The sequence below is a fragment of the Rutidosis leptorrhynchoides genome, chromosome 3 (assembly GCF_046630445.1).
Source record: "Rutidosis leptorrhynchoides isolate AG116_Rl617_1_P2 chromosome 3, CSIRO_AGI_Rlap_v1, whole genome shotgun sequence".
Classification (NCBI taxonomy): Eukaryota; Viridiplantae; Streptophyta; class Magnoliopsida; order Asterales; family Asteraceae; genus Rutidosis; species Rutidosis leptorrhynchoides.
The window spans coordinates 305,420,715-305,444,061 of NC_092335.1; the positions used below are offsets into that span (position 1 = coordinate 305,420,715).

Sequence of the window (23,347 nt, forward strand, 5' to 3'; positions counted from 1 at the left end):
TATGTCTAGTGCAGCCTACTGGATGGGGGTGTTAAACCCGATAGATCTATCTTTAGGATTCGTGCTTACATGCTATTATAACATATAACTAAATTACCTAGCACATCAATCCGCAGAATATCATTTTTAATCACTTGTGTCCATAACGTGAATCATTTATAAAAACAGTGCATGTATTCTCAGCCCAAAATATTTAAAGTTTAAAAGGGACTATATACTCACCTAATGTATTTTGTAGTAAAAATACATATAACATCATTGCTCAAATATAAGGTTGGCCTCGGATTCACGAACCTATTTCAGTAATGTATATATTAAAACACATAATGAGTATGAAATGATATTCCATCCAGTTTATATGTATTAATTATAAAATATATTACTTGTTAAAAAATATTAATGTATTTATTATTTCCAATACAATATATATCCATATATGTTATTATTATTATTATTATTGTTATTTTTAAAATAGTGAATTAGTTATATTTACGATATATGTAATAATTATATTTTTATATAAATATCTTTTGTTTGTCAAAATAGTAATTATGATAATACTAATGATAATAATACTAATATTTAGATTTAATAATGATATTTATAATAATAATTTTAATAATAATCTGTCATTTTAGTTGTATTGATAATAAAAATAATAATAATAATAGAAGTACTACCTTAATGAAAGGAGCTTAAAAAAAATAAACACTCTTGCCCAGACTCGAACCTACAACCTCCCATTCACCCGTCAACATCCCTTACCAATGCTCGGTCTCTATATATTCAGTCATACCCTAACTTTATATGTATATATATCCCGTATATCTTCATTCTAGTTCCATATCTTCTGGCCCAATCTAATAAAACGAAATTAGAAGCCCAACATGTACCTCGGCCCCAAAATCAAATCACGGCCCAAGTATGAGTTCCAGTTAAATGACCCGTTTCTTTTATCAGTTGTTTTTAATAAATCCAATATTATCAAACCATTAAAGATTCGTTTAAGATTTTTAAACAAATTAGGTTGTAACTTTGTGGTGGTGGGTTCCCGTCATTTGGAAAAAGGGAAACAGAAGTAATACATCATCATCATATTTATACGCAATAATTTTTCATCAATTCAACTATTCGCCTTTTTTCATCTTCAATTTTATAGAACACTACACCGTACAGTTTATAGGAGTGCTCCGTGGTTGGTTGAAAAGGGTTGGTGATGGTTAAAGGTTGCAATAGCAGCAGCTCTTGATAGAAGGAAGAAACAGGAAACAGATTTCGAATAGCAACAAGTTAAATCATAAAAATAACCTTCGAAAGTTATAGGTGGGTTTGTTGTTGTTATAGTGATGGTGCTAGGCTGTACAAATAAGAGAAAGATAGATAGGTGGCCGGTGATTGAAGAGGGTGGCAGGAGGATCATGGTGAGGTTCATGAAGATGAAAATAGAGAGAGGTGGATTGAACAGAAAAAGAAATAGAAAAGAAACGAAGCACTGTAGCATCGTCTTCCTCGTTTTTGGTTTTAAAACAGAAAAATAGTTATTAAGTTGCAGCTGTAACAACGAGTTGTAGCAGTTTCGAGAAAGAAGAAGTGAATAAAAAGTAAGACAAAGATGATGATGGTGGTGAAGGTCTTGCGGTGATGATGGTTGTTAGTTGTAACAGAAAACACGAAAGGGGTGTTCATGATGGGTGGATGATGGTGGTTTAATGATTGTTTGAAAACGGGATCATAAAGATAGAAAACACATGTGGTGGTGGTTAAATGGCAACCAGGAATAGCTGCAACAACAACCGAGAAGGTTTTGGTTTGTAGATGGTTGTTTGTTGTTAAATGAAAACGAGAATTGGTGGCGGTTTATGTCGATAGAAGAAGATAATAGAAACATAAACGGTTTCATGTATTGACCTTGGTGGTGATGATAGCGACATTCGTTGGTGGTGTCGAGTGGTGGTAATGAAAGGAAGAAGGATGCCGTATACAGTGGTGTCCGATTAGTGATTAGGGTTGAGGATGGTGATTGTGGTAACGGTTCTCAGTTATTAAGATAGAAGAGGGATGTTAATGGAGAAAGAGAAGGATGTAATGTGATAATTGATATGTATCTAGTTTTATAGACAATGTATCACAAGAGCACAGAAGAAATATTCATAAGTTGAAAAAAAATAGGAACTATCTTGGTTTTATTAGCTGTATAAGTTTTATATAATTAACATATTTTGATAATTCTATTATAAATGACAATTATATAGATAATAGTATTAATAATACAAATACTAATGAAAATAGATTTAAATACTGATATAGATAATAATAATAATAATAATCTTATTAATAAACATAATATTGTTAATAATAATATATATTAAATTGTTTATATTTAATTTATATTACAAAAATTATTTTTAACAATAATAATAATGATAACAGTTATGATAATAACAATTATATTCAATCTTGCAATTAACTTTACTATATAAATTTTATGTGATATTAATTATGTAATATCTGATATATTATTTAACAGTTTGTATTGTGAATTTAATATTTATACCTTTTAATATATATATATATATCTATTTATATTTATAAATATATCTATTTTAAATTAGTTGTTCGTGAATCGTCAGGCTTGGTCAAAGGGTAACTGGACATATGAACATAGTTCTAAAGTTTTTGAGACCCAACATCACGAATTTTGCTTATCGTGTCGGAAACCTATAAAGGTTAAGGTTTAAATTTGGTCGGAAATTCTCGGGTCGTTACATAACAATATATACATATATATCAAAGTATGTTCAAAATATATTTACAACACTTTTAATATATTTTGATGTTTTAAGTTTATTAAGTCAGCTGTCCTCGTTAGTAACCTACAACTAGTTGTCCACAGTTAGATGTACAGAAATAAATCGATAAATATTATCTTGAATCAATCCACGACCCAGTGTATACGTATCTCAGTATTGATCATAACTCAAACTATATATATTTTGGAATCAACCTCAACCCTGTATAGCTAACTCCAACATTCACATATAGAGTGTCTATGGTTGTTCCGAAATATATATAGATGTGTCGACATGATAGGTCGAAACATTGTATACGTGTCTATGGTATCTCAAGATTACATAATATACAATACAAGTTGATTAAGTTATGGTTGGAATAGATTTGTTACCAATTTTCACGTAGCTAAAATGAGAAAAATTATCCAATCTTGTTTTACCCATAACTTCTTCATTTTAAATCCGTTTTGAGTGAATCAAATTGCTATGGTTTCATATTGAACTCTATTTTATGAATCTAAATAGAAAAAGTATAGGTTTATAGTCGAAAAAATAAGTTACAAGTCATTTTTGTAAAGGTAGTCATTTCAGTCGAAAGAACGACGTCTAGATGACCATTTTAGAAAACATACTTCCACTTTGAGTTTACCCATAATTTTTAGATATAGTTTCATGTTCATAATAAAAATCATTTTCTCAGAATAACAACTTTTAAATAAAAGTTTATCATAGTTTTTAATTAACTAACCCAAAACAGCCCGCGGTGTTACTACGACGGCGTAAATCCGGTTTTACGGTGTTTTTCGTGTCTCCAGGTTTTAAATCATTAAGTTAGCATATCATATAGATATAGAACATGTGTTTAGTTGATTTTAAAAGTCAATTTAGAAGGATTAACTTTTGTTTGTGAACAAGTTTAGAATTAACTAAACTATGTTCTAGTGATTACAAGTTTAAACCTTCGAATGAGATAGCTTTATATGTATGAATCGAATGATGTTATGAACATCATTACTACCTTAAGTTCCTTGGATAAACCTACTGGAAAAGAGAAAAATGGATCTAGCTTCAACGGATCCTTGGATGGCTCCAAGTTCTTGAAGCAGAATCATGACACGAAAACAAGTTCAAGTAAGATCATCACTTGAAATAAGATTGTTATAGTTATAGAAATTGAACCAAAGTTTGAATATGATTATTACCTTGTATTAGAATGATAACCTACTGTAAGAAACAAAGATTTCTTAAGGTTGGATGATCACCTTACAAGATTGAAGGTGAGCTAGCAAACTTGAAAGTATTCTTGATTTTATGTAACTAGAACTTGTAGAATATATGAAGAATACTTAGAACTTGAAGATAGAACTTGAGAGAGATCAATTAGATGAATAAAATTGAAGAATGAAGTGTTTGTAGGTGTTTTTGGTCGTTGGTGTATGGATTAGATATAAAGGATATGTAATTTTGTTTTCATGTAAATAAGTCATGAATGATTACTCATATTTTTGTAATTTTTTGAGATATTTCATGCTAGTTGCCAAATGATGGTTCCCACATGTGTTAGGTGACTCACATGGGCTGCTAAGAGCTGATCATTGGAGTGTATATATCAATAGTACATAGATCTAAAAGCTGTGTATTGTACGAGTACGAATACGGGTGCATACGAGTAGAATTGTTGATGAAACTGAACGAGGATGTAATTGTAAGCATTTTTGTTAAGTAGAAGTATTTTGATAAGTGTATTGAAGTCTTTAAAAAGTGTATAAATACATATTAAAACACTACATGTATATACATTTTAACTGAGTCGTTAAGTCATCGTTAGTCGTTACATGTAAGTGTTGTTTTGAAACCTTTAGGTTAACGATCTTGTTAAATGTTGTTAACCCAATGTTTATAATATCAAATGAGATTTTAAATTATTATATTATCATGATATTATCATGTATGAATATTTCTTAATATGATATATATACATTAAATGTCTTTACAACGATAATCGTTACATATATGTCTCGTTTAAAAATCATTAAGTTAGTAGTCTTGTTTTTACATATGTAGTTCATTGTTAATATACTTAATGATATGTTTACTTATCATAGTATCATGTTAACTATATATATATATCCATATATATGTCATCATATAGTTTTTACAAGTTTTAACGTTCGTGAATCACCGGTCAACTTGGGTGGTCAATTGTCTATATGAAACATATTTCAATTAATCAAGTCTTAACAAGTTTGATTGCTTAACATGTTGGAAACATTTAATCATGTAAATATCAATCTCAATTAATATATATAAACATGGAAAAGTTCGGGTCACTACAGTTGGGTCGAATCGGGTTTGGTTAGTGCATAGGTTTATGTGAACTAATCTTGCGCTAATTGTTTTGTGTTGTATTCGAAATCCATCAAGCGAGATAGACATTGTACTAGTAAGTTAATGCGAGATGCTCGTGTAACAATGACTAGCTACCATTGTTACGGGTGCAAACCGTGTCAAACAAGCGATGTACGACGATTGTTGAGCAAGATGGGGCGGTAAGGTGTATATGTCTATATATATGTGTCGTTTCTTTTCGTTTCGTAGTTTAACCTATTCCGTTTTATAGAATGAAGACAAGAAACGGACCCGATACTGAGAATGGGGGCACGAGTGATGACCCCGAGTTCACGGCCAAAGTCGAGGCCATTTTGAAAAGTCATCATGCGGCTTTCCTAGAAGATGTTAAGAAGATGTTTCTAGATACGATTGACGAGCAATTAGTCAATGTAGTAAAGGAACAAATTAAGGTTGTCCTTCAAGAGGATAATGTTGGAAGGCGGGACTTTTTCTACAAGAACTTCAAAGATGCTCAACCTCCCACTTTTGAGGCGAACGGAACCCACTTAAGAGTGCCCGATGGATCTCCGATATGGAGGGGGCTTTTCGTACTTGTGAATGCCCTCTCGATAAGAAGACGAGGTACGGTTGTAGCATGTTGAGAGGTGATGCTAATTTGTGGTGGGACGCGAAAATCCAACTTTATGGTGAAGAACAATGTATGGAATTCACGTGGGATGAAATCAAGGTGGAATTTTTCAAGGAATACCGAACGTCGGTCGATCTTTTAAGGCTTAAAGACGAGTTGCGTACTTTGAGACAAGGGTCAATGGACTTGAACACTCTTAAGTCCACTTTCTTGGCGAAGACCCAATTTTGCCCAGAGTATGTTGGTAATGATCAAATGTTGAAGGAAGACTTTTACCGAACCTTGAATGATAGTTATCAAGAAAAGATTAGTGTGAACATGGTGAAAAGTCTTGACGAGTTGTTTAATATGGGCAAAGGTTTTGAGTCGCTCGTCTTGAGAAAAAAGTGGCTTTACTTTTGGCAAAAGGAAGTTTGAAGCTACTAGTCAATCGAACTTTTCAAACAAAAAGCACAAGAACGGCTCCGAGAGTGTTGGTAGTGTGAAGAAGGGTGCTTCCGGAGATTTTACCTATGAGTACTACAATTATGGACAAAAGGGGCATATGGCTCGTGATTGTCCGAAACCATCATCTACCACCAAGCTTACTTGTTTTAATTGTGGTAAAGAAGGGCACCGAAGGACGGAATGTCCCGATTTGCGGGGTGATCATGTTAAGAAATTGGAGAAAGCGGAGGGTACGGCTCGGGGGCGAAATTATTTGATGACCAATGATGAGGCCAAGCAATCCAATGAAGTTGTCTCAGGTACTTTCATGGTTAACTCTAATCCGACAAGGATATTATTTGATAGCGGTGCTAATTTGTCTTTTGTGTCGCCTCGATTTGTGTCTAAGCTTAACAAACCGCTAGCTAAGTTAAGTCATCCGGTAGAAGTCGAAATAGCGGATGGTAAGACGGTGCTAGGGGTTGATGTGTGTAAGGATTGTAATGTTGTGTTTGGTACCGAAACGTTTAAAATTGATCTCATTCCCATGACTTTGGGTGAGTTTGATATTGTTGTGGATATGGATTGGCTCAATCGTTATAGAGCCGATATTGCATGCCATGATAAGTTCATTCGTGTAAAGACCCCAAGTGGGGGAGAGTTGATTATTCATGGTGATAAACGAAGAAGACTCGTACCATTATGAACTTATGCATGGTCGCGACGTTTTCTTAAGAGTGGTGGTATGGGTTTTCTTGCCCATGTAGTTGATACTCGTGATGAGCCACCATCCATTCGTGAAATTTCGGTGGTTAATGAATTTGAAGACGTTTTTCCGGATGAGTTACCGGCTGTTCCAGAGGAAAGACAAGTTGAATTTCGCATTGAGTTGGTTCCGGGAGCTACACCCATTGCTAAAACTCCTTATCGTTTAGCGCCGACGGAAATGAAAGAATTGTTAAATCAAACCCAAGAGTTGCTTGAAAATGGTTTCATTCGACCGAGTGCTTCACCATGGGGTGCTTCGGTTTTATTTGTGAAAAAGAAAGATGGTAGTATGCGGATGTGCATCGATTATCGGGAGTTGAACAAAGTGACGATCAAGAATCGTTATCCATTGCCTCGGATTGACGATTTATTTGACCAACTCCAAGGTGCGACGTATTTTTCTAAGATTGACTTGCGGTCCGCCTATCATCAAGTGCGGGTCCGTGAGGAAGACGTAGAGAAAACGGCTTTTCGAACGCATTACGGGCATTATGAGTTTGTGGTTATGCCTTTTGGTCTTACGGATGCACCGGCGGCATTCATGGATCTTATGAACCAGGTGTGCCAACCTATGTTGGACAAGTCAGTAATTGTGTTCATTGACGACATACTTGTTTATTCTAAGAGTATGAAGGAACATGAGCACCATTTGTGGGAAGTGTTGAAGACATTGCGGAAGGAGAAGTTGTATGCTAAATTCTCCAAATGTGAATTTTGGCTAAGGGAAGTGCAATTCCTTGGCCATATTGTGAATAGAGAAGGTATTCAAGTAGACCCGGGGAAGATTGAGACGGTGACGAATTAGGGAAAACTGACTACGCCTACGGAAATTCGAAGTTTTCTCGGATTGGCCGGTTATTATCTTCGGTTTATCCAAGACTTTTCTAAAATCGCTTCTCCGTTAACGAAGTTGACAAGGAAGAACGTGAGATTTAATTGGGAAAATGAGCAAGAAATTGCTTTCCAATTGTTAAAGGAGAAATTGTGTCAAGCTCCGGTGTTGGTATTACCGGAAGGGATTGAAGATATGACGGTTTATTGTGATGCCTCATTAAATGGAATCAGGTGTGTTCTAATGCAAAGGGGTAAAGTCATCGCTTATGCCTCTCGACAATTAAAGGAACACGAAAAGAGATACCCGACTCATGATCTTGAATTGGCGACGGTGGTTCATGCGTTGAAAATTTGGCGCCACTACTTTTATGGTGTCAAGTGTACGATTTATTCGGATCATAAGAGTTTGAAACATCTCTTTAATCAACGAGATTTGAATTATCGTCAACGTAGGTGGATGGATGTGGTAAAGGATTATGATTGTGAAATACTTTATCATCCGGGTAAGGCGAACGTGGTCGCGGATGCGTTGAGTCGAAAGAGTCAACATCCGGCAATACAAGTAGGATCGTTACGCATGATTATCACTAACAATTTTCTTGTGAAGCTCAGTGAGATTCAAATTGAAGCTTTTATTAACAACAAGCATGAAGAACGAATCGTGGGGCAAATGGAGTCCATTACCTTAGGCCCGCATAGTTTGTTGTCTTTTCAAGGAAGAGTGTGGGTGCCTAAGAGGGGTGACTACCGACAAGTGCTACTTGATAAAGCACATAAATCAAAGTATTCCATTCATCTGGGTGCAACAAAGATGTACTATGATTTGAAGAAAGAGTATTGGTGGCCCGGCATGAAACGTGATGTTGTTAAGTATGTTGAACAATGCGTCACGTGTTTGCAAGTTAAAGCCGAACACCAAAAGCCGTACTGTAAGCTACAACCATTAGAAGTCCCGAAATAGAAGTGGGAGCACATTACCATGGACTTCATTACCAAGTTACCAAAGACGACGAGAACCCAATTTGATACGATTTGGGTGATAGTTGATCAATTAATAAAGAGTGCTTTGTTTCTTCCCATTCGGGAAATGATATCGTCGGAGACTTTGTCCAAGTTGTTTATCAAGGAGGTGATATCGAGGTATGGGGTTCCAATATCTATTGTTTCAAATCGAGATACTCGTTTCACGTCTCGGTTTTGGAATAAGTTTCATGAAGATATGGGTACTCAATTGAAAATGAGCACGGCGTATCATCCTCAAATGGACTGTCAAACCGAGCGTACGAATCAAACTTTAGAGGATATGTTAAGGGCGTGTGTTATTGATTTCGGTGGTAGTTGGGATGAGCACTTACCATTGGTGGAATTCTCATACAATGATAGTTACCACACTAGTATTAGGATGCCACCTTATGAGATGCTTTATGGGCGTAGGTGTCGAACTCCTATTTGTTGGGGAGAAGTAGGCCAACGAGAAATCGGGAGTACCGATTTGGTCTTGGATATGAATAGTAAGATTAAGATGATTCGGGCTCGACTTAAGGCGGCGCAAGATAGACAAAAGTCTTATGCCGATAAAGGAAGGCGACTGATTGAATTTCAAAAAGGTGACATGGTGATGCTTAAGGTATCGCCATGGAAAGGTGTTATTCGGTTTCGAAAACGAGGAAAGTTAGCTCCTCGGTTTATTGGTCCTTTCAAGGTTTTGACGCGTGTTGGTGAGGTTGCTTATAGGCTAGAGTTACCCAAAGAACTTGCGGGAATTCATAACACATTTCATGTTTCCCATCTCCGTAAGTGTCTTGCGGATGACTCTACTTGGGTGTCATTAGATGAGATTGCTTTGAACAACAAATTAGAATATGTTGAAGAGCCGATTGCAATTCTTAATGAGAAGGTTAAAATGTTGCGGAACAAAGAAGTTAGAACTTACAAAGTGCAATGGCGACATCGAAAGGGTTCCGAGTTTACGTGGGAATCCGAAGAGTTTGTTTTGGTTTATCTTCCGGCTTGTCATGCGGCTTGGATCGCGAGAACGCGCTCTGATTCAAGTGGGGGAGAGTTGTAACATCCCTTTTTCCTCAAATATGACTTAAGGTGCGTATTTAACTTCGTGTACGTTTAATATTGTATCTATGATCGTTGGTATATAGCTTGAATGTTAGAAAATGGACGATCAGGTCCAATGTCGCGTTCCAATGGGTTATATTGCGTCTGGGTTTATCACGAAACACGATGGGTATGCCCAAGTCGCGATGGCTCGAGACCCCCTTGCTCCTGTTAATCTATCGCGTATAAAGCACTTGTGTCGCATCTGGGTTGATCGCGAAACGCGATGAGTTTGTCTGAAATGCGATGCGACCTGAACCCCACTTCTGATTAATCTATCGCGTTTAAAAAATGTGGATCGCATTTAAGTTATCGCGTGTCGCGATGGTCAGTCGCGGATCTCGACAGTGGTCGCTGTTTTACCTTTTTAGCCATTTTAATTGGCATCTTTTGGGGGTATATTAGTCCTTTCATTTGTGGCCGATTTTGAGGGTCTGAAAACTGATCCAATCTTATCCTATCCTCATTTATCACATCTCCATCTATCTAAATTAAATCTAGAGAGAGAGTTGAGGTTTTTAGTGAGAGAGAGCTCACTTGGAGAAGAAGGAGACCAAATCTCACCCGAGTCCAAGTTTTAAAGTTGTTCCCTACGTCTCTAGCTATGTTGCGATAGTATTGGTAAGTCTTAACTCTATGTTTTGAGTTTTAATTGATTTATGGCTAGGGTTTATTTCATTTGAGACTTGTGAGACCCATTTGGGGGTCAAATGGGTGAATTTGGGTTAAATTGATGTGAGGAAAACCCTAATGGATACAATCTAGGGTTTGGTCATGTGAATTGAGGTATGTAAGTGTTAAATTGTGTTGTTAGTCACTAATACACTTGTTAAATGATGAAAGATTGTTAATGGGTTAAGTTTGACCAAAACTTGTAAGTCTAAATGGTAAAATGGGTCAAATGGGTAATGGTTGACCTAGTTGGGTGAGATAGGCATGAAATGCTGTGTTAATTGGTGTTAGTAGACTCTAATCACTAGCTTTTAGTGATTTATGATGAGTCATGGCCATTTATGGGCGGTTTTGGTGTAAGTGAGTCATTTAATGCGTTTGGGTCATTAAATGCTCAAGGGTTAAGTGTTAGTGGTTAATTCCACTAGAATGTATGTTAATTAAATGCATAATGTGATAGGTGCATTACATTGAAGGTTGCGAGCTTGATTCCTAGTTCACCAAAGGCGATAAGGTGAGTGGAATAATTATATGCGTGCATATATAATGTATTTATTTGTGTAGCATGAGTTGTGAAGTGTTGATGTGTCAAGACACCACATTTCACGTGGCGAGTGAAGTGTTGACGTGTTAAGACACCACTCTGGGGTGAAGTATCGACATGTTAAGATGCCACTCCAAGAGTTGTAATGGTTGAAGTGTCGACGTGTTAAGACACCGCCCGGGGTGAAGTATCGATGTGTTAAGATGCCACCCGTGGGGTTAGAGTACGATGTGTTAAGTACTCTAACGGTTGTTGTGAACACCGATGGGAAATTCGAGTACCATTCCTTTGTACGATTGGTTAACCATGGTTGTGTGTTGTAATGCGGCATATTATATTGTTCGAGTTATATGCTTTTGTTTTGCTAGCTTGTGTGGTCAAAGGTTTAACATTATACTTGTGATAGTATGATTATTTATATTGCTAACATGTATGCGGTAAATGCGTAAGTGATTGCAAGTAAGTAGGTTGTATATGTAATCGTATAATTGTTGCACTCACTAAGCATTAGCTTACCCCTCTCGTTGTTTATCTTTTTAGATGCATGTGCGGAGAAAGGGAAAGGGGTTGTTGGGCACTAGTTTCCCTTGTTGGATGCTTGTTGAAGCTTTTTGAAGTTGGCCTAGTGTTTTGGGTAGTTTAGCCCCAAACCATGCTCAAGTGTCGTTTGGATTAAAACACTCATTTTTAACGGGTCGAACTTGTATTACATTTGCTTAAGGGCCTTAGTGCCGTTTGGAAACATTAACTTTGTGATATTGCTTTAATAGGTTGAATGGAATGTTTCACGTTATGTAACCATTTAATTGGGCGTTAATGGTTTATTCAAAAAAAAAATTGTCGTGTTGATTATGGGTTGGGTTGTTTCAGAATGATTCCAAATTGATATTCACAAAAAAAAAATACATACATTTTTATTATTAACCAAAATCAAAATCACAATCTATATCAATATCATTAAGTCTAAATCAAAACCCAAATCTATATCCAAAAATCAAACATTTATTTCATGCTCCTATAATATCTATATACATATAAATTTTGGCTCCCATCTTCATAAATGAGGCCTTTGCACCTAATTGTTAAACTTACTAATAATGCATACAATGACCATTTTACCCCTAACTTATAAAAATATAACTATATTAATTTAATAATTTAATAAAAGTTCTTAATTTTATTATTTTACTATATTAGATATGTTTAATTTAACAGTACTTATGTGTGTACGACCCTAAAATTCAAAGGTATTCCTTCCCCTCCAACCATGTATAACCGACAGTACCACCAACACCTCTAAAATTCCTGTGCATGTCTGATTAACCAGAGTAGATTGAACGAAACTTCCATTGATTGACACCAGAAGGGTTGGGGTGCATCGTCTGCCCCCGAGTTCTCTCTAATTATAGGTCATTCGCAGTCGATTTCCCCCAATTTGTTCGTAGCCGTCAGTGATGACTCTAAATCCGGTGTTAATTTTTCCAGGTAAGACATTTAGTTCATGGATTTGTTAATTGTTAATTAATTGGCATAATTAATTTTCAATAAATACATATAATATACATTAATTTGTGGTTTAAAAGTTATTATAATTAATCTGTGGAATTCGATTAGTCACCCCTTTGATATTCCCTCAAAATGGCAGTCCACATGTATGGTAGAAGGTTATAAATTGCTAGGCTCACCCATGTTACTACGCATTACTACAAAGAACACATATTACAATGGCACTTGCAACTCAAAACCACACCGTCCAAGCTAATGAAAGAACTTATTCATACCTTCATGAGCTGCAGGTTGGTAAGGAGGCGGAGGTCAGAATCATGATATGCCGCACGTGGGATACGCATACAAAATATGGGAAATACCTTAGTACCGACTTCATTGCTTCGGATGAGCAGGTTTGATAGTTATATATGTATTAGTTGTTCTTTTCAAACAACAAACCATGTTTACAAATATAAAGCTTATTTGTGTATATGTTTTTCGTATACATGCCTCATTGTATCCATTTGTGTTGTTTAGAATTCAATATATATGTGTTTATGTATGTGTATATAAATGTAACCTTCTGTTTCAATATATTGATATAGAAGATGGATAAATGAATGGAAGCTCAAAATCTATTGTTAAAGGCTTATTTGGGTACATATAAATATGTGTTTGTGTGCTTACAACTATTTATATACATATTTTGTTTCAATTTATTGATATAGAAGATGGATAAATTAGTGGAAGTTCAAAATCTGATTTTAAAGGCTTATTTGGGTACATATAACTATGTGTTTGTGTACCCACAACCATTTATATACATATTCTATTTCAATATATTGATATAGAAGATGGATAAATCAATGGAAGTTCAAAATCTGCTGTTAAAGGCTTATTTGGGTACATATAACTATGTGTTTGTGTGCCTACAACCATTTATATACATATATGTCTTCTCTGTTCATCTTTATGTTTATTAACAACACTTTGGTCATATTTATACTACGATGAATACGTGTAAACATAGTTTAAATATTCTGTCTATATCTATATATGTGGTCTGGTGTCTGTGTATGTCTCTGTATTCATGTAGGTAGGGTTGCATATATAAAAAGAATGCCCACAAATTTACATTAGATTGAATGTGTTGTGTGTTTGTATATGTTTAGGTCCATAGATGAGTTTTCTTATATGTTTAGGTACACATATGACTAGACAAACATATATATAAAGAATCCATGTACAATGGTAACATGTCTGACCTCTTTTCCAGGGTAATGTGATTTAGCTAACTGCCAGAAACACTGTAGCTCACTTTTTTATCTCAAGGTTAAAAGAAGGATCAGTATACTTGCTCAACAAATTCGAGGTGATCCCCAAAAAGGGCGACTACCGCCTACTGAGGGATAACAAGGTAGTTATTCAGTTGCAGGGTTCTACCTTCCTCAAGAAAATATCAAGTGATGAGCATGAAGGGTTTATCCATCACCCGTACACGTGCGTGTCATTTGAAGACTTGGAACCAAATGGTGGAAAATACTTAATAGGTACACCTATTGTCAACTACACCTGTAAATTGTTTTTGCGTATTTATATTATTTCTGTGCACCCTCTAACGACTCGAATATATATGTTTTAAATGTTGTGGGGTGTGTTCTAAATGTCAGGTCAGTAACTCCCCAAAGAGGCGGCTCCACGACACTTGAATTTGAGCTGGTGAATGAGAGGTTGGTTGTTGACTTAACTCCAAATACACTCCTTGCATGATTTGCCTCACTGTTTTATTCTAACCAAGTGATATTTTTTGGTTTTTGTTCAAGGCGTCGGAGGGTTCGGGTAACGCTGTGGGGGAAATTGGGCGACTCTTTCCTTGCTAGGAAACCCGCTGCTCCTGCACAGTATAGCATCATTTTATCCTCCATTTCTGTTAGAAGGGACTACTATGGTATGCCTCATTACTCTTCTCCTATGTGTCAACGTTGTCACACCCTACTTCTCTAACCGTTGGCCCATTACATCTGCAGGCGGGACATCTCTCTTAAGCACGTCAGCCACTTTGGTAATTGACGACACTCAGATACCGACTCTGGATGATTTTATCAAGAAAATCAGGTTTGTGTTTCCTTGCCATCCGGGCTTATAAAGTATATTGCGTATCTTGCAGCCTCCTCACAAATCATGCTTCCTTGCATTGCAGCGACATGAAATTTGCTGATGACATGGGAAAATTGGCTCTTCAACGGCAACTCCCAGTGCCAAAAGAGGGTTCCATCGCTGACCTCCTGGCACTAGCCCACAGAGGCAAAAACAATGTTGTAAGTACATGTACATTAGTTAAGTGGCATGTATGGCCAACTCCTAATAATGTATAATTTATGGAAAACATACTTATTGCGAAAAATATTAGGCCGATGTGTTCAAGTGCACAGTGGAACTCACCAACGTACGGATGAAAAACGGCTGGCATTACAATAGCTGTAGTATTTGCAAGGCCAGGAAGAGCATTACGAGACAGAACGGGGGCTTTTGGTGTGAATCGTGTGACAAAAAGGTGCCCGAGCCACTTACAAGGTTGTCACTGTCCATTTTTGTGTTAAAGTTATTACACTATGAAAATAAAAACTATCTTTGTTAACATAGTACACCGCCTAACACCTGGTCTACTAACCGGCTCACAGGTTCCGCATTCAGTTTGACGTTAGGGATTCGACCACTGAAACTGTTGTGGTCATGTTTAATGAAACAGCTGAGCAGTTGGTTGGGGCAACCGCTCAATCCCTGTTGGATGCATAAGATGCGGTAACATTTTTTCGGGCATATCATCCATTTGTCAGTTAATAACATAGGAGCAAGAACACATAACATATGTGTGTCAGTTTAAATAACATTTCTACGTGTTCACATACTTACAGGCAACCTGCACCACCATTTTACCTAATCCACTTGCCAATCTACTTAATACAACCCAAGTGCTGCTTTTGAAGATCAACTCTTACTATGAACATGGAACATATGAAAGTTTTAATTGCATAAAAGTTTATTCGGACGAAAAAGACTCCGCACCGTTGTTGTCCGAGAATTTGGATCCAGGTACATTTTCTCCAGCTGCTAAAGTAGGTGCTGCCTCAACAATTCCGTCAGCTACAACTCCAAAAGGGGTTAAGAGATCAATCGAAATTCCTACTTCAGTGAAGGAATTGGAATGGCGTAGCCATCGCAAGTAAGACATATGTTGGCTCAGTATTTAATGCATACACTTACGTTTGTTCATGTACATATAGCTAAATGTTTCTCGGGCTGACTTCCGATCTGATATAAACCATTATCATACACTGCAGGTTTATTGTTACAACCTCCGATTCAGAAGATGACACACCTGCTGTTGTAGTTAACGAGATGGATAAGGCTGGCCTGAGCAACGCATGAAAAGGATCTGCGTATTTAAATAAATAGCTCCATCTGCTGAGTTATCCTTATGTTATTTGTCGTTTTGAACGAACACTTTTTGCTTTGTTGGTTTTCCTGTTTGGCCTTATGCTATGGCCTAAAAACTTAAGGTTTATGGTTTTTGGATTTTAAATAAAGTTATGGTTTTTGTGATGTTGTGTTGTTTACACTCACTTTAATTAAATCTCATTCTACCATGGTTGTTAATCTGTGTTATACAACTCACCTGATTGGTTGCACAACCAACAAATATAAGGCCCTTTCGTTTGAAAATTTGACCTTCTCCTCCAACCGATATACATGTACAGTTTTCGTATGTTGATTTCAAGTCAGTTTACTATTCTCGTGTTGTGGGGTATAAGGCGGAAGCAATAAGTTTATCGTGTAAGTGTGCACCCATTGGTGAGGTGTGGTAGAAACCACTTCTGCCCCATTTCGACTTATAAGAAAGCAGGCTTTAGTTTTCCCCCTTCAAACACTTCCCATACTTGATGGCCATGCTCCAGGTATCATCACTCAAGTTTACCTTTAGTTACCGGCCCTTTATTACTTCCAGTATCAAACACTACCTATATAATTGACCCGTTCATTTACGCCTGCGATGTCTTATGTCATGCAGCCCGTCTTCATTGGTAAACTGTTTTTTGAAATATTACTAATATATTTCACCAGATTAGATGGCTGTGTTATTAACATCATATACTCACATTAATGTCCCCTAACAGGTTGGAAGACAATTAACCTACATGAATGTAGAGAAACCAATCATTCTCTGCATGGTATTTATTATGACTTTATGCCTAACCCAATTACTATTCAATGTTTGCAGAAAAATGAAAGGACTTAGGAATAGGAAAAGCCTCCACATACATTCATTTACATCTCTATATGAACCTATTTTCTACATCATCAAATTCAAACATCTCAAATGGAAGTAACTGCAAATACATCCACCCACCGAGATAATTGGCCAGGTCTGTTATACACCACTCTGCTGTTGCAACAAATTATTTTTGTTATAAATATACATATGACCCTTTCTCCCGTGTAATCCACAGGACAATGGCCAAAGCTGGCAATATCGAGCAACACAAATAATGGTCTATCAATTTGCTTCTCAAAAACAACAACCCCGTTTGGGAAAACACAAACGTTATGTGCTCTCAAGTTAACTGATGCTTGGGATCTGGAAGGAGGTAATTTCAAACTAATTAAAAAGTAGCTTATGTTAGATCAGTTTTGGTATTAATACAAAAACCTTTCTAACCATATCCCTTAATTTTATAGGGGGGGCAAGTGCAGAAGAAGAATTCGTATCGTTTCCAGAACCGTTGATCCAATCAATAAAGATAGAATCAATCACCACACTAATCCATGGTCAGCTCCAGCGGTTTATTGGCCTGAAATTTGACTGGCCCATTATGGGGTCAAATTTCAGTAAGTGCAAAGCAATTTACTTTACCAAACTCATAGTTTCAAGTAGTCACTCATTCTTGATGTACCCCTGTTTGCATTTGGTAGCTATGTACATTATCAACACATCTCACACATTACGTATTTCAGGTGGCCCAGTCAACACATCAGATGGTCAAAGGCAACCGAGCACCACAGCAGGTTTATCCCATCTTAAGTGGTATATATTCGTCGAGGTTCGCTCCCACTTTTTCTGAGGTTATTTTAATACACGCAGGTATGAGTCGGGCAGGTTCGCAGTAGCCTGGAAGGACCATTACAAAAAAGGCCTCGAATTCTTCAGGTAGCTTGCTGACCTTTCGAGCACCATGTCAACCAATAATATTGTGAATATTCCATATACATCTACCCATGTACATATGATAACTATATTACCTACTTTTTCAGGTTCACCCGTATCTTACCATAGCCACGGCTCCCCTTCCTACACGTGCATGTTTTGCCATGCAACAATGTGGTATGAGGAAAGAAGTAACAAACCAAAAAAAACCACCAACCCAACCTTCTCCCTCTATTTCCAGAATGGAAAAGTTCTTCTACCAAAACTTAAAGACCCTCCTCCGGTCTTGAAAACATTGCTCAACTATAGTGACCACTCAACGGCCAAATTCAGAGAACAGATGAGGATCTACAACAGTATGTTTTCATTCACATCTTTTGGCACCAGAATTGACCACTCGATTAACCGTGGCCACGGACATTACACATTTCGGATTAGTGGCCAAACATACCATAAAATTGGATCGTTATTACCGGAGGAAGGGGGCCCTCCAAGGTATGCACAGCTATACTTTTACGACACACAAAATGAAGCCAGAAACCGTATGTCTGCTTTCATGGGAACCGAATCAAGCCAGCCCTTAGATGAAAACATCACCAACAATCTCATTAATATGTTAAATGAATTCAGTGCGGTTGCATAGGCCTTTCGCATGGCCCGAGATTGGGCTACTAACAACGCGACATCAAACTTTGAGCTGCGTTTGATTGCTAAGGCTACAAATACACGCCAGTATAATGCCCCTAACGTGGCGGAGGTCACAGCATTGATAACGAGTGACTTTGGACAGTGCACAACTGCTCGGGATATTATTGTCCAAAAAAATTCGCCGCCGAAGAGAATATCAGAACTTCACCAACTATACATGGCGTTGCAATATCCTTTGCTATTTCCCTATGGAGAAATGGGATATCACGAAGAAATACCATATCATAGTAATAGTGGCAGAAGGAAAACTAACAGAGGTTACCTCACCATGCGAGAATTCTATTGTTATCGGATTCAACAGTGGGAAAATGAAGGAACAACTATACTTAGAGGCGGAAGGTTATTCCAACAATATTTAGTGGACGCTTACACAGCCGTAAAAGAACAGAGACTTAAGTGGCTAAGGAATCACCAAAATGAGCTCCGCATCGATCTATACAATAACATGTGCGATGCTGTCACCCGAGGTGACACCAGAGCTACCGCAATTGGAAGGCAGATAATTCTCCCATCCTCGCATACAGGCAGTCCGCGCTATATGGTGCAGAGCTACCAGGATGCAATGGCTCTATGTCGAGAATTTGATAATCCTGATTTGTTCATCACCTTCACGTCAAACCCGAAATGGCTCGAAATTGAGGGGATGCTTTCTTATATTGAAGGTCAGCGAGCACCAGATAGGCCGGAAATTGTTGCAAGATTGTTCAAACAAAAGCTAGATGCTATGATGGCTGATATCATGAAAGCTCACGTCTTTGGCACATGTGAAGCAGGTATAACATCCTACGTCTCTAATACAACCGCACTAGTAGTTTTATTCATCTTAGTTCTTACTCACAACTTCTTTTACTTTAGACGTCATCCCGTTATTCACTTACTGAAAATTGTGTATCTACCGACTACGTTTAAATAGTGACTGTCCGAGTATTACAGCCATCACCAATTTTAATATTCATCGATCACGTTACTGCTAAACTAATTGAAACACATTACAATACAGTTGTCGCATCTCACACCCGCAAACTAACCATTATTCACCTTATTTTGCAGGCATCTATATAATTGAATTTCAAAAGCGCGGCTTGCCACATGTATATATGTTAATTTGGCTTACACTGAACTTTAAATGTACAACCCCGGAAGAGATCGATGATATCATCTCCGCTGAAATACCATGTGAAACACAGGTTCCAACTGCCTACAAAGCTGTTACTAAATACATGCTGCATGGCCCATGCGGTGGGAATATCCTAGACGCACCTTGCATTATTGATAAAAAATGCTCTAAGCATTTTCCGAAACCCTATAACGCAGAAACAACAATAGATGAAGATGGATATGCAAACTATCGCCGACGAAACAATGGAATAAAAGTCAATAAAGGAAAGGGCACACTTGACAACAGTTTTGTTATGCCTTACAATAGGTATCTCCTTCTTAAATACAATGCACATATAAATGTCGAGTGGTGTAATCAATCTCGGGCCATTAAGTACTTATTTAAATACTTAAACAAAGGGCATGATCGAGCAACTATAGTGATACAAGAGAATCTAGCCCCGGTTAATGGCTCCGCTGCAGAAATGGTAACTGAAGTAGATGAAATCAAGAATTATTTGGACTATCGGTATCTATCTCTGTGTGAAGCTGTTTGGAGAATGTGTTTCATTCGATATTCACTTCTCTAAGCCATCGGTCATAAAGCTGTCATATCATCTACCAAATCACCATACAATCACATTACGTGATTCAGATAATCTCCCTGCACTATTGCATAGGGAGAGTATCAAAGAAACCATGTTCACCGAGTGGTTTGAACTTAACAAGCGAGACCCCGCTGCTCGGAGCCTAACTTATGCAAAAATCCCTAAGCATTATGTTTGGAATCAATACGCAAGAACATGGACACGTCGAAAATAAAGAAGCTGCATTGGATGCATCGTCTACTCACACCCAGCATCGGGCGAGCGTTATTATCTCAGGTTGTTGTTAAATAAAGTGAAAGGGCCGCAAACGTATGAATAAATACATACAGTCGACGGAACTTTACACCCCACATTTAAAGATGCGTGTTTCGCGTATGGGTTGATCAATGACGATAGAGATAGAACAGAAGCTATAACTGAGGCTAGATTATGGGCATCTGGTGCACAGCTGCGGGATTTATTTGTCACAATTTTACTTTTTTGCAATGTTACTAAACCGCTCAACCTCTGGGAAGCGAACTGGGAGGCTTTGGCAGAAGATATCCTCTACAAGAAACACAGGCTATACAACTTCCCTGATTTGATCTTGAGTGAGTCTCAGCTTAGAAACTATTGTTTGTTGGAAATTCAAGGTATCTTGAACAAAAATGGTAAATCATTAGCGGATTTCCCGGATCTACCCCAACCTGACCCTGACCTCCTAACACAACTCGACAATCGTCTGATTCGCGAAGAGTTGAACTACAATCTAGCAGAATTGAAGAATGAACATCAGACCCTTTACGCCTCCCTCAACCCGGAATAACTTAACATTTATAATCGAGTCATTTCAGCTGTAACACAGCAAGCAGGCGGCCTTTTTTTCTTATATCTGGAGGTACCGAGAAAACTTTTGTCTACAAGACCATTCTTGCAAAGTTAAGGTCCGAAAAACTGATAGCACTAGCAGTGGCATCCTCAGGTAATTTCCCTTTAAACTCAAATAAGTTGAATTATAAGTCATAAATATGATTTACCCTCTAATACTCTAACTCTCTTCAACTTTTTCCATTTATTAGATAAAACTCTTTATAACACTAAAATAATGATCTTATGTTACTAATTTACTTTTAAAATACATTTTGTTGCATTTAAAAAAAAAACACCATAAATAGGATTTACACTCTAATGCTCTTAATCTTTTCCCATTTATTAGATAAAACCTGTTTACTTTACAGAAATAATGATACATGAAAATCTAAAAAAATTATCAATTATATATATATAACTAACTAATTTTTATATGTTTGCCGACTGCACATCAATAACGGTAGAAACACCAAATTCATTTTTCGATCATATGCAAAAAATAACGATCTACATATGCAGGCATCGCTTCACTACTTTTGCCAGGAGGTCGGACTGCCCACAGTAGATTCGTCATCCCTCTTGACCTTATGGAGAACAGCACGTGTGGTATAAAACAAAAAACCCATCTTGCAGGACTGATGCAACAAGTCAGGTTAATCATTTGGGACGAAGCTCCCATGACTCAGAGGTTTGCATTTGAGGCTTTAGACAAAACCTTAAAGGATATTTTGGGTGCTAAGAATGAGGTGAACAGAGGCAAGCTATTTGGTGGATTGCCTATTCTACTAGGGGGTGATTTCAGACAAATATTGCCCGTTATACCGAAAGGAAAAAGACAGGAAGTTGTACAAGCTTGCATCAACCGATCTGATTTATGGCAACACTGTCAACTCCACACCCTCTCTCGCATTATGCGGGTCAACGAATACACAGCAGATGGTCAAGTTGATCCTAGAAAATAGCAATTCAATAAATGGGTACTAGATATTGGAGACGGCTAGGTTCCAGCGGTATGTAAAGATGGAGAAGAGGAACCAACATGGATAGAGATTCCAGATGAATTCATAGTAAAATCAGAGAAACCGCCAATTGACGTGATCGTAGATACCATTTTCCCTGATTTTATTCAAAGGCATAAAAATGAAGACTACTTGCGTGAAAGAGAAATTTTAACACCACGCAATGATGATGCAGACCAGATAAACAAGCATATGTTTTAGAAGCTACACGGACAAACTATGATATATAAAAGCTCAGATGAAATATGCAAAGGCTCAACCGATGCAATCGATCAGCACTAATGGCACCCGGTTGAATATCTAAATAAATTAAATTTCCCCGGGGTACCTCCTCAAAAGCTGAAACTAAAGATAGGTCAACCAATAATGTTGTTGCAAAATTTACATCCCAACGCTGGCATGTGTAACGGGACCCGTCTAATCATAACAGACTTCCAAAAATTCGTTATTCAAGCTCGGATCATTACTGGATCCCATGTAGGTAATATGGTCATTATACACAGGATTGTGCTAACTTCCGCCCAAACAAAGTGGCCTTTTGTTATGCAACGCATTCAATTTCCAGTTAGGCCATCCTACGCCATGACGATTAACAAGAGCCAGGGGCAATCACTAGACTATGTCGGCCTCTACTTGCCGAAACCAGTTTTCAGCCACGGACAACTATATGTCGCACTATCAAGAGTCACTAACCCCGATGGTCTTAAAATAGTCATGGTTGGTGATAATGAAGGGCGGCTTCCTAACCACACAAAAAACGTCTTTTACAAGGAAACCTTCCAAAACCTTAAACAAAATATCTAAAGTTTTGCCATGTCTTTTACCTTTTATATTAACTGCTCCTATTACCTATTTATTTCAAACACATTTTTCCCACCTACCGTAACATACATACTATTACTCGGGTAGCACTGTTATTCGACCCTCACAGTGTACAGACATATGCAGGTGGTGGCATAATCAAGAAAATCAACTCCTGATTCGCCAGTTTGCTTTTTAGTCCCTACTACAATCTGTGTGATACCATTGGCTTCATTTCACTTCTTGACTATTTGTATCCAATTACACAATCCTGTATATTTAATAATTATATTCTTTGAATGCCTATATGTCCCCATTATAGAGTCGACCCATTTTAGGATAACGAAACTGTATTTGCCCACTTTGTATATCTGTAGCCCCCAATCCCCTCACAACAGACAGTAAATGGTTAGCCTCACTGTCTTTTAAAGATTACACCCTTTAAAGTCTC

The 23,347-nt window shown here is 37.3% G+C and overlaps 2 protein-coding genes across 2 annotated transcripts; both read left to right on the top strand.

Annotated features, from left to right (window-relative positions):
• Positions 1-12,846: 12,846 nt before the first annotated feature.
• LOC139901056 (uncharacterized) lies at positions 12,847-16,039 on the top strand. The gene is made up of 9 exons (XM_071883794.1): positions 12,847-13,023; positions 13,902-14,110; positions 14,281-14,340; positions 14,434-14,558; positions 14,638-14,725; positions 14,778-14,928; positions 15,021-15,164; positions 15,526-15,833; positions 15,952-16,039. The coding sequence occupies exons 1-9, from the start codon at positions 12,847-12,849 to the stop codon at positions 16,037-16,039; spliced, it is 1,350 nt and encodes a 449-aa protein (XP_071739895.1).
• A 2,426-nt stretch (positions 16,040-18,465) lies between these two features.
• Positions 18,466-22,038, top strand: LOC139901057 (uncharacterized). Its single transcript, XM_071883796.1, has 6 exons — positions 18,466-19,294; positions 19,572-20,107; positions 20,169-20,304; positions 20,557-20,962; positions 21,061-21,188; positions 21,596-22,038. The coding sequence occupies exons 1-6, from the start codon at positions 18,466-18,468 to the stop codon at positions 22,036-22,038; spliced, it is 2,478 nt and encodes an 825-aa protein (XP_071739897.1).
• The last annotated feature ends 1,309 nt before the right edge of the window (positions 22,039-23,347 follow it).